Here is a 12,567-nt window from a genome sequence, read left to right on the forward strand (position 1 = left end):
TCAAGACAAGCATATGCAATGCACTGATGATGATTATTAAAACAGATAATGTCTATCATAAGTCGAATGTTTAAACAAACAGAATAGAAATTGCAAATGAAAGTAAAGCTAATGATTAAAAGTTCATCCATTTAGACATTAATCAGTCTTGTCATGACTAGGCATAGGAGCGGTGATCACCACAGGAGTTTCGGGAGGGTTGAATTTGATTTCCCCGTTATTGATTAGATCTTGAATCTTATTCCTCAATGTCCAGCAATTGTTTTTGTAATGTCCAGGAATATTGGAATGGTACGCGCACCTCGCATTGAGTTTATAGCCAGAGATGTTAGAATTCTTAGGAGCATCCCTCAGAGTAATCAATCTGATCTTCAACAGATGTTGTAATGTTTGAGCCGACGACATATTGATTTTGGTGAATTGAAGCTTAGGTGCATCTGGCTTGCGTCGTTGTTGTGGAACTGGTGTAGAGATTCAGAGTATCCGGGGTTCGAGCTTCCGGAATGTGTATCTGATTGGAATGTTTCAGAAGTCTGGGGGTCAAGCTTCCAGAATGTTCATCTGATTGGAACTTTCAGAATGTCCGGGGTTCGAGCTTCCGGAATGTATATCTGATTGGAAAGTTTCAGAAGTCTGGGGGTCAAGCTTCCAGAATGTTCATCTGATTGGAACTTTCAGAATGTCCGGGGTTCGAGCTTCCGGAATGTATATCTGATTGGAATGTTTCAGAAGTCTGGGGGTCAAGCTTCCAGAATGTTCATCTGATTGGAATGTTTCAGAATGTCCGGGGTTCGAGCTTCCGGAATGTATATCTGATTGGAATGTTTCAGAAGTCTGGGGGGTCAAGCTTCCATAATGTTCATCTGATTGGAACTTTCAGAATGTCCGGGGTTCGAGCTTCCGGAATGTTCATCTGATTGGAATGTTTCAGAAGTCTGGGGGGTCAAGCTTCCAGAATGTTCATCTGATTAGGATTGATTTGTTGATGGTATTTTTCTGACCAGTTGGTCAACCTGAAAGGCAAAGTTAGTTCTATGTGATGTTATGAATGCAAATGCAATCTTTTAAGGATCTATAGGAATTTAGTTTGCAACATTTAGGCATTGAATCAGTCACAACTTCGTCTGAAGAATCTTGGCTTTTGTCCTTAGGCGTCCTTCTTTGAGAATCAAGCTCACCATATCGAGTGGGTCATCGCCTCTGATTCGGGATACTTCAGAATATGGCTAGAGGAAAATAAATCCTCTTGCCCCTTGATAGGTACTAAGTCTCTGAATTGGAAGGTATGTGGCGAGAGGAAAGTAGAACCTCTTGCCCCTTGGTAGGAATTCAGTCCTTGATAGGAGTCCCTGAAAATTCCTAAGATCCTTGAAAGGGTTAGTTAACATGTGATGTTTATGATGTTATGATGTCATGATGTCATGATGTTATGCGGTTTATTATGCACAGCATGAGATAGTAAGGGTAAACACGTCCTTTAACAAAACCTGCAAGGAAACAAAAGTTAGTATGTCATGTGAATGCAGCTCATTAGGCACAACATGGAATAGTGAGGGCAAACAAGTACTTTAACAAAAACCTGCAAGGAAACAGAGGTTAGTAGCAAACACAAACAAGTCACACAAGTGCCCTTAGGTTTAGAGGCTTGCTTGAAGTTCGTAGGTAAGTACCCTCCCCACTGACGTTTAGTTGGTTCCACCTGTCCTAGAATAGTAACCGGGTTCTATGGTGCTCATATCCCTGATCTTTCTCGTGGGCATTGTCTCAACATAGCGCACAATCGGCCAGCCAAAAGCATCCCTTGAGTCCAATCTCAATGAGTGTAGCATCGAGTATCAACCAGCTTCAGTCAGGAATCCAAAGCCAGCCATCTCGCTACTTCCTATAGGCCAAAGTCAAGTTCAACTAAGGTTCTAAGGGCGAATTAGTGCTTATGACACCACGCGGTAGCCAAACGTCTCCTCGATCAGATTCAAGGGCCATCAGGACAAACCAAAGCGTCGCACTAACGGTGGCCACTAGTTCAACCATAATGATACATGTCGTACAGCCTCCCTGGTCTAATGCCACATACCTAAGGTACACTAGATCCGGGTGTAGGACCTTTCACACAGCAGAATTCCCAAAACAGCCTTGAAAATTAAAACAAGCAAAACAAACAATAGAAAACAATTAAAGTGAATCCTAAACTTTTAAGGTAACCCCTCTTTTATCGAATTTTTATCCCCAGCAGAGTCGCCAGTTCTGTAATACGGTGAACTGACTTTTATAATCGAGATGTGCGGTAAAGCATGAGTCGCCACCGACTTTTATTTTATCCAAATTTATCAGAAAGGCTAAAAGAACAGAAAAAAACCTTTAAAAGAAATTTTGAGTTCGGGGGGTAATTATGCAAAGGGAAGGTGTAAGGCACCCTTTGCATCCATGGTTTTCCATGGGCTCTTAATTGCTTTGCTCGTTTTGAAACCAAAAGTTTAGAAATGTATAGAAGATGAAGAAACAAGGACTTTAGCTCGTAAATGACCGTAGCCTTGAAAGTGTTTAGAAAAGAAGAAGTTGATAAAAGACATTTTAGCCAGAGCAAGGCAATTAGGGGCAATTACCTTATAATTTGAAAAAAAGAGGTTCTTTTAGCCTTTCAGGGTGAAAGGGTCTATCCATGCCATAGAGGGCAGGAAGCCTTTCATTTGGAGGTAAACGGGTCATCGAAATATCCTTCGCCATAAGACTGACCCATACCATAGAGAGGCAGGTAGTCTAAGGGAAAGACCAAAACAGCCTTATTCGTAGGCAACCAGAGGATACCTCAGCCTTTTCCGTAGGCAACTTTCGAGGGTCGCGGTCATATAGTGTATCGAAGGCAGCATCATTAGGGTCGTATGACCTTTATTTATCGAGGCAGCATGGCTGAGGTATCCTCGTATTCGAGGGACATGGCTGATTCTGCAAATACACAAGGCAACAGGCAACAAGGCAACAGGCAACAAGGCAACAAGGCAACAGAGAGGTTACCCCAAAAGCGTGCGTGTGTGCAACAATCACGTGGTTCAATTCGAAATATATTATCTTGTAATTTAATGACTCTAGTTCAGTTCAGAGTTGCACTCCCTAAGATTACTAACCACGCAGTTTAACATAAAGCAGTAATAATAGCAATATGGGGAAGGGGAAAATGAAACCAGCGGATCCCCCAATAGGGTTTGGCATAAGTAATAATAAAAGACAGAAAATATCAGGGTTAAGGTTTAGGGTTACCAATACTCGTGGCTTCGGCAATAGACAAGCCCTGAAAATTGGAAAAGAAAGAATAAACAGAAGGGTGAGTGCATTATCAGTTCACTAACAGTTAAGGCTAACTTTAATCGGATAAAAATAAAGCAAAATTAAAAATTAATATGGAATAGAACTTAGCTCTTGATCAGATGTGACTCGTAATCGGAGGTAGCCTCGAGGTTAACCCTTTGATCTGATATGGTTTGTAGTCGGAGGATCTTGAGATAACCCTTAACACTAAACCCCTAAGGTTTATTAAGAAAACTTGTTGTGACCTGGATGCTAGAATCTTGAAGGTTCACCATGGAATTGCAGGCTCTGAAATGTTGGATTAATCCATGCATGCATATGCTCACTCACGATGGTAGTACCTCACAAAAACAAGAAAGTATTAGCAAAATAATAATGCATGTATGAATAATAAGAAATATGAACAAATAATGATAAAAAATTATTAAAAGAAAACCTAAATCAAAACATATTAAAACATATTAAAATCTAAGAGAAAATGACTAAATAAAATATTTTGTTTTTTATTCAAATATTGAACATAGTAACCTACATTAGAAAACTAAATGGGATGTCATAAGAAAGAGATAAAGGCCCAAGATGTAACACCCCAAATCTACCCAACGTTTATATTAAAATCAGAGTGCCAAAAATTCGATTTAACTTGGGGTATTACATTCAACATTTAAAACAATGTTTAAAATAACTCAATTATAACGGATACATAGCACATAATATTTAGAAGAACTTCAAACAATTATTTAGTCTTCAATAATTCAACTTTAATTAAGTAACTGCAGCGGAAAAACAAATCAACTTAAACTGCGAGTAATCATAGCATCTTTCAACAATTTAAATCAACAACGAAATACTCAAAATAACAATTGAATTCGACTTTAAAATAAATAACAACATAAATCAAAAACAAGCGTTCGTTTTCCCCCGAGTGCTACGTATCAGAGCAACGACACCCAATAGCTACTAAATCTTTACTCCTCGTTACCTGCACGTTACCAATATAAAGGCAACGGCGAAAAACAAAGAAAGAGTGAGATATCGAAAAGTATAAGCAGAAGTATGATAATTGATATATTAGACATAGAATCATACATTATTCACCACATTCAGGAATAACGACAATACAATAATCAACCAAGCAACATAGCAATAGCAACGAATTCAAAATGCAACTCATCATGAAACTTGACTATGCAAATGCATGTGGATCCATCGGAGTAAAACTCCCAACTAAATCATATGCCATGTTATCGAGGCATTTCAACAACTTGAACAGGGTGCCATCAAGGCCAACTTAATCAATGCCATCAAGGCCAACTTAATCAATGCCATCAAGGCCAACTTAATCAATGCCATCAAGGCCAACTTAATCAATGCAATGTTATGCGACAACATGAACGACATCAAATCAATAACATCACAGCAAAATCAGAACAACAGAAACATAAACTTAAACCACAACTTAAACAGCTTTCCACTTTGGCTATTCGAGCCTGCAATCAAAACTTGTCCAAATTCGGGACAAAACCAACTTACTTCAACAGTACCTGCAACGCACACGATTGATATAATATTCAAAGGAACAACTAACCAACATTATCTAATTATATATATGAACCTTCCCGACGCTTTTCATCCAATTCCGGTTAATTAATTTTCCGCTTAATTCTACCTATTCGGTTAATCAGTACTATTTTAATGTACCGCTAACACTACTAATTAATTATATTTGTCCCTATCAATTCCAACAACCTACTAATATAATTACCTTCCTACTAAACTAAAATTATACCGTGGTTTGAGAGTAAGTCCTGTTACAAAAATTACCATGGATCTGCTAAAGAACTTCTATCAACTATTATTTTGTACGCCTGTTTAAAAATAATGTTTACTACAATTTTCTACTAGCCATAATCACTATTATCATTACATTTACCTCATGAAATAAGTAACATGCTTCTAATTCTATTATATTTACATATGTAGTACCATTGTTACTAATAACTAGACTCTCAGGAAATAAAGTAACATGCTTCTAATTCTATTATATTTATATATGTAGTACCATTGTTACTAATAACTAGACAGGAACAAAACTGAACAGCAATCACGTCCACCTCAAGTCACAGGGGCGTCCTCCCCAAGCACCATGCACATATATTATTATTATTTTTTTCTTTTCTCAGAAAAACCAACACACAATATGAAGTCAACCGAATTACTAACGATAGCACAACAATGCAATTGATCGACACCGCTTCATTGATACAAATCAAATAAATAGCATATTCACAACCTTCCCCATTGAAGACAACACTGCAGAAATTATTTAACCTCAATCCCACATATTAATTTTTCATACTCCCAGTTATAAGATTTGAACCCCACCCTTACCTGATTGGATTGAAGGTAGCTCGAATTTCTCGATCGAATTTTGCTCTGGTTCCGGTTGCAGTTTCTCACGGTGGTAATTCTTCTCAAACCCTTGTTTTCCTCTTTTTCCCCAAATCTCACGTTTTGGTTTTTCCTTTTCCTTGTTTTTTTATCAGTAACTACTACTACTACTTATTATTTATTTTATTATATGTTCTAACTATTCTAATGGGCCTAACAATTAAAACCTCTATTTTGCTACTTGCCACACACAATTCAACTCAACTATTTTAATTAATAAACTCCCCTTTTACTGTGTCTCATATTTTCCGCTCTAATCTTAATTACTCGGAAAATTCCCAAAACGTTAAAATTTATTCTAATAATATTTCTAATACTAAAAATATTAAAATCCTTGACTAACTATCACTTTGCTATCCCGAACTAATACCGACTAAATCATCCCAAAATACAAAAACTCCACTAAACACTCCAAACATCTAAATTAAGCGAATAATCGAATTTCCGGGCGTTACAACTCTCCCCCACTTAGAATATTTTCGTCCTCGAAAATCTATGGGACATCACCATACTTAACTTTGCTTCCACACTTTACTTATCCGATTCCAAATTCTCGTTTTTGCTACCCTTTGGTCAGTACTCCTCAACACTCAACCATACTAACTCCTTACACGCCAATTAATTTATACTAATAACAACAGCCCAACAACGGATAACACAAGAATAAAACATAGCTATTAAAGGAGTATTACTAACGAAACATTACCTCTAACGTGCTCGTCCTCACGATCAGTCTGACTTCCCGCCAACGCGAACACTTTTCCACCAAATTGCGTCTTCTTCGGTTTCGGACACTGACTCCCAATGTGTCCTTCTTCACCGCAGTTAAAACAAATCATTTCCTTATGCTTACAATCTGACATAGCATGTCCCATCTTACCACAACGGAAACATTTCTTCACCTCAATGTTGCACGCGTTACTCTTATGACCAGGTTTCCCACAATTGAAACAAATAACTCTAGCAGGAGCTTCTCCCCCACTTGTTCTCTTGCCATCAACCACATCTGCTTTACCCTTTCCAACTGGAGCATCATAAGGTGTACTACGGTTCTGCTTGCCTCTCCTATCCTTGACAAGTTTGTAATGTGCATTATGATCTTCTTCATAAATCCTGCAACTATCAACCAGATTAGGAAAGATACGAATCTTCTGATACCCAACAGCTTTCTTGATCTCAGAGCGCAATCCGTTCTCAAACTTGATGCACTTTGAAAACTCAGCACCTGCTCCCTCATAATACGGGTAGAACTTAGCTAACTCAGTGAACTTTGCAGCATACTCTGTCACTGACATATTCCCATGTTTCAGCTCAAGGAACTCAATCTCCTTCTTACCCCGAACATCTTCAGGATAATACTTTCTCAGAAACTCTCTGCGGAAAACAATCCAAGTGATCTCTTCACCAGCAACTTCCAATCTCTGACGAGTCTCTAACCACCAGTCATCAGCTTCGACTGCCAGCATATGAGTTCCATACCGAACCTTTTGCGCCTGAGTACAGTCCATCACACGGAATATCCTCTCAATCTCCTTCAACCACTCCAATGCGCCATCAGGGTCATGCTTGCCTTTGAAGACCGGCGGATTCTCTCTCTGGAAGGTTGCTAAACTGCGAGATCCCGCATTCTCATCAGCATTTGGCTGATTTGCCAAAGCCTGTGCCATAGCCTCCAAAGCAGCAGCAATCGCAGCATCATTTCTACCAGCCATCTCAACTAAAAACTACAACATAAACAACAGTCAGATAAAGTAATTAACAATAGTCGATTGTTAACTAACTATGACTCGACAACTATCCTGATGGACCGACCTGCTCTGATACCACTATTGTAACACCCCAAATCTACCCAACGTTTATATTAAAATCAGAGTGCCAAAAATTCGATTTAACTTGGGGTATTACATTCAACATTTAAAACAATGTTTAAAATAACTCAATTATAACGGATACATAGCACATAATATTTAGAAGAACTTCAAACAATTATTTAGTCTTCAATAATTCAACTTTAATTAAGTAACTGCAGCGGAAAAACAAATCAACTTAAACTGCGAGTAATCATAGCATCTTTCAACAATTTAAATCAACAACGAAATACTCAAAATAACAATTGAATTCGACTTTAAAATAAATAACAACATAAATCAAAAACAAGCGTTCGTTTTCCCCCGAGTGCTACGTATCAGAGCAACGACACCCAATAGCTACTAAATCTTTACTCCTCGTTACCTGCACGTTACCAATATAAAGGCAACGGCGAAAAACAAAGAAAGGGTGAGATATCGAAAAGTATAAGCAGAAGTATGATAATTGATATATTAGACATAGAATCATACATTATTCACCACATTCAGGAATAACGACAATACAATAATCAACCAAGCAACATAGCAATAGCAACGAATTCAAAATGCAACTCATCATGAAACTTGACTATGCAAATGCATGTGGATCCATCGGAGTAAAACTCCCAACTTAATCATATGCCATGTTATCGAGGCATTTCAACAACTTGAATAGGGTGCCATCAAGGCCAACTTAATCAATGCCATCAAGGCCAACTTAATCAATGCCATCAAGGCCAACTTAATCAATACCATCAAGGCCAACTTAATCAATGCAATGTTATGCGACAACATGAACGACATCAAATCAATAACATCACAGCAAAATCAGAACAACAGAAACATAAACTTAAACCACAACTTAAACAGCTTTCCACTTTGGCTATTCGAGCCTGCAATCAAAACTTGTCCAAATTCGGGACAAAACCAACTTACTTCAACAGTACCTGCAACGCACACGATTGATATAATATTCAAAGGAACAACTAACCAACATTATCTAATTATATATATGAACCTTCCCGACGCTTTTCATCCAATTCCGGTTAATTAATTTTCCGCTTAATTCTACCTATTCGGTTAATCAGTACTATTTTAATGTACCGCTAACACTACTAATTAATTATATTTGTCCCTATCAATTCCAACAACCTACTAATATAATTACCTTCCTACTAAACTAAAATTATACCGTGGTTTGAGAGTAAGTCCTGTTACAAAAATTACCATGGATCTGCTAAAGAACTTCTATCAACTATTATTTTGTACGCCTGTTTAAAAATAATGTTTACTACAATTTTCTACTAGCCATAATCACTATTATCATTACATTTACCTCATGAAATAAGTAACATGCTTCTAATTCTATTATATTTACATATGTAGTACCATTGTTACTAATAACTAGACTCTCAGGAAATAAAGTAACATGCTTCTAATTCTATTATATTTATATATGTAGTACCATTGTTACTAATAACTAGACAGGAACAAAACTGAACAGCAATCACGTCCACCTCAAGTCACAGGGGCGTCCTCCCCAAGCACCATGCACATATATTATTATTATTTTTTTCTTTTCTCAGAAAAACCAACACACAATATGAAGTCAACCGAATTACTAACGATAGCACAACAATGCAATTGATCGACACCGTTTCATTGATACAAATCAAATAAATAGCATATTCACAACCTTCCCCATTGAAGACAACACTGCAGAAATTATTTAACCTCAATCCCACATATTAATTTTTCATACTCCCAGTTATAAGATTTGAACCCCACCCTTACCTGATTGGATTGAAGGTAGCTCGAATTTCTCGATCGAATTTTGCTCTGGTTCCGGTTGCAGTTTCTCACAGTGGTAATTCTTCTCAAACCCTTGTTTTCCTCTTTTTCCCCAAATCTCACGTTTTGGTTTTTCCTTTTCCTTGTTTTTTTATCAGTAACTACTACTACTACTTATTATTTATTTTATTATATGTTCTAACTATTCTAATGGGCCTAACAATTAAAACCTCTATTTTGCTACTTGCCACACACAATTCAACTCAACTATTTTAATTAATAAACTCCCCTTTTACTATGTCTCATATTTTCCGCTCTAATCTTAATTACTCGGAAAATTCCCAAAACGTTAAAATTTATTCTAATAATATTTCTAATACTAAAAATATTAAAATCCTTGACTAACTATCACTTTGCTATCCCGAACTAATACCGACTAAATCATCCCAAAATACAAAAACTCCACTAAACACTCCAAACATCTAAATTAAGCGAATAATCGAATTTCCGGGCGTTACACAAGAGGCCCAATAACTATTCTACCAAAAAAATCTTAAATTCTAATTATGTTAATAAATAAATAAAAAAAATCAAATAAAGGAAACCGAAACGAGAGTGTTGCGTTGCGTGAGAGAGGCTGTATCAACATAATTTGACATTTACAATGGCTATTGTCTCCATCTAATCATAGCATGACACTTAGCATATAAATTAAAACAACAAAAAATAAAAAATCATAAATAACATAAAAATAACAAGAAGAGAGAACAAGTATCAGTAACATGTTTGAAACTCTCTCTCACAGGAAAATCTATTCCTTACCCTTTTTCTTCTAACTTATTTTCCAAAGTCTCAAATTTCCTCTCTATTCCTTCTTGAAATCAAACCACAATCAAAGCCAAGAATAAATCTTTTTCAATCATAACAAAACAAGATATCAAAAAGTTGTAACCATACCTTCGTGAATCGAGATCTGAAAATTGAAAGAAAGAGAGTACCGTCGCGCAAATCCGGCAAGAGAGTGGAGTCACGGTGGTGGAGAGCAGAAGTGGTGGCCGGTTAACATCGGAGACTCGCGGCGGTGGCCGGTTGGGTGGTCGCCGGCGGTGTCGGTCTGGTCGGAGTCGACTCAGTGCGGCTGTTGCTGTTCGCGTTTTTTCGGTGACAGTGGTTCGAATCTGTCGTCGTCGGGGCGGTTTGGATGGTCGGATCAAGAACTTTGTTTGGTTTCTCGGTACTTCGTGAACTCTCTATCCCACTGTAACCTGTTTAGAATCAACAACCAAATATACTTGAATTTACATGTCGATGAATGTCAATTACGGATATGAAATTTGGTTTTGAAGGACTTGCAGGTAATGGTGAATAGTAATAATGAATCTCATTTAGAGTGTTATGATTTTGGTTTGTGTTTGTAAGGGTAGTTGATGAAAATTTGAATGTGTATATGTTTGAATGAGAGAAAGTGATTGGTGAAGGTTTCTACTGGTTTTGGTAGAAATAATATGGATTGTTGAATTTGGTTGGAGGATGTGTGAATGCAAATGGGAGATTTATGAGTTTATGTGAGAAGGGATTGATGTAGTTTCTACTGTAAAAAGAAACAGTGAGGAATAATTTTGTGTATAATACTTTTTGTGTATGTGAACAAGTTTGGAAAATGTTATGGTTGTTAGAATAAGGTTACAGGTTTTTATGTGTATGTCGGTTTCTTGGCAAAAGGTTTTCAACTTTTGTGTGAAAGAAAGTGAAAGAGAAAAAAAAAGGTAGAGAATAGGGTTTAGTTGTACGGGCAAGAAAAAAAATAAGGGTTCCCCCCGTTGGTCAATTGTTAGTCCTATTTATAAAATAATATTAGGTTAACATAAAAGGAAAAATAAAATAAATTCATCCAATAATTAAATAATATAATTAAAAGCTCCAAAATTAAATTAAATTAATTTGGATTTCAAATATTTTATTTAATTTAATTAGATCAATTCTAGAGTTATTTCTACAAAATCAAATAAAAACTTACCTTTTTTGGGATTTTTGAATATTTTAGGATTTTCATTGATTTTTTTGACTAAAAAGTGCATAAAATGAAAAATTGATTATTTAAAAAAATGAATATTTAATTAATACGAAAATTAAAATTAAATGATTAAAAAACTTATTTTTTGTGGTTTTATGACTATAAACAAAAATAAAATTAAAACTAAAGTTAGAAATAGATAAAAGGAAAAAATGTTAGAAGTGGGATTCGAATCCGGAATCTCTTGCTCTTGTACCTTTTAACCTCATGTCCTTACCAGATGTGTTATGTCACTTAATTGAAATAAAATGACATTCATAATTACGTGAGGGCAAATTTTGGGGTATGACAGTCTTGTCTATTGCCTCTTTCTTGTAGCCATTGTTAACAAGAAACTCAGTTAATCTTTCATACCAAGCCCTAGGTGCTTGCTTCAAACCATATAGAGTTTTTCTTAGTTAGTAAACATGATTTGGAAAACTAGGATCTATGAATCCCTTGGTTTGTTCAACATAATCTTCTTCATTTAAGTACCCATTCTAGAAGGCACTTTTCACATCCATCTAAAGTAACTTAAATTTTATCATGCAAGCTACTTCCTAGAGAAATCTTATGGATTCAATACGAGCAATAGGATAAAATGTCTCATCAAAATCAACCCATGTTCAACTTGAGTGTATCCTTGAGCTACAAGTCTGGCATTGTTTGTGGTCACAGTACCTTTCTCATCAGATTTGTTCTTGTAAATCCATTTTGTGCCAATCAGCCAATAACATTCATTCCTTCAGGCCTAGGTACTAAGTCCCATACTTCATTTCTTTTGAACATGCCTAGTTCTTCTTGCATAGCATTAATCCAAAATTTATCAATCAAGGCCTCCTTCACATTTTTAGATTCAAATTTAGAGACAAAACAAGAATTAGATATCAAATCTCTGGATCTAGTGGTGATCCCTTCATTAAGGTTCCCAATAATAAGTTCACTTGGATGATTTTTATGAACTTTAATAGAAGAACCTTTGTTGGGTTGAGAATTATCTTGTTAAGTACCTACTGGCTCAATGTTGGACTCAATGTCTGACTCATTTTTCTGGAGCATCAGTCTGTTGAGATGATGTTCCAACATCTTCTTCTACATCAGTCTCTTTCTGAATGATAGAGT

General features: G+C 36.4%; 1 protein-coding gene across 1 annotated transcript; it reads right to left on the reverse strand.

Moving 5' to 3' along the window:
• Window positions 1–6,431: 6,431 nt before the first annotated feature.
• On the reverse strand, window positions 6,432–7,466 carry LOC131649062 (uncharacterized). Its single transcript, XM_058918807.1, has one exon. It carries the CDS (start codon window positions 7,464–7,466, stop codon window positions 6,432–6,434), a length of 1,035 nt encoding a protein of 344 aa, XP_058774790.1.
• Between the last annotated feature and the right edge of the window lie 5,101 nt (window positions 7,467–12,567).

The sequence above is a fragment of the Vicia villosa genome, linkage group LG2, assembly GCF_029867415.1.
Source record: "Vicia villosa cultivar HV-30 ecotype Madison, WI linkage group LG2, Vvil1.0, whole genome shotgun sequence".
NCBI lineage: Eukaryota > Viridiplantae > Streptophyta > Magnoliopsida > Fabales > Fabaceae > Vicia > Vicia villosa.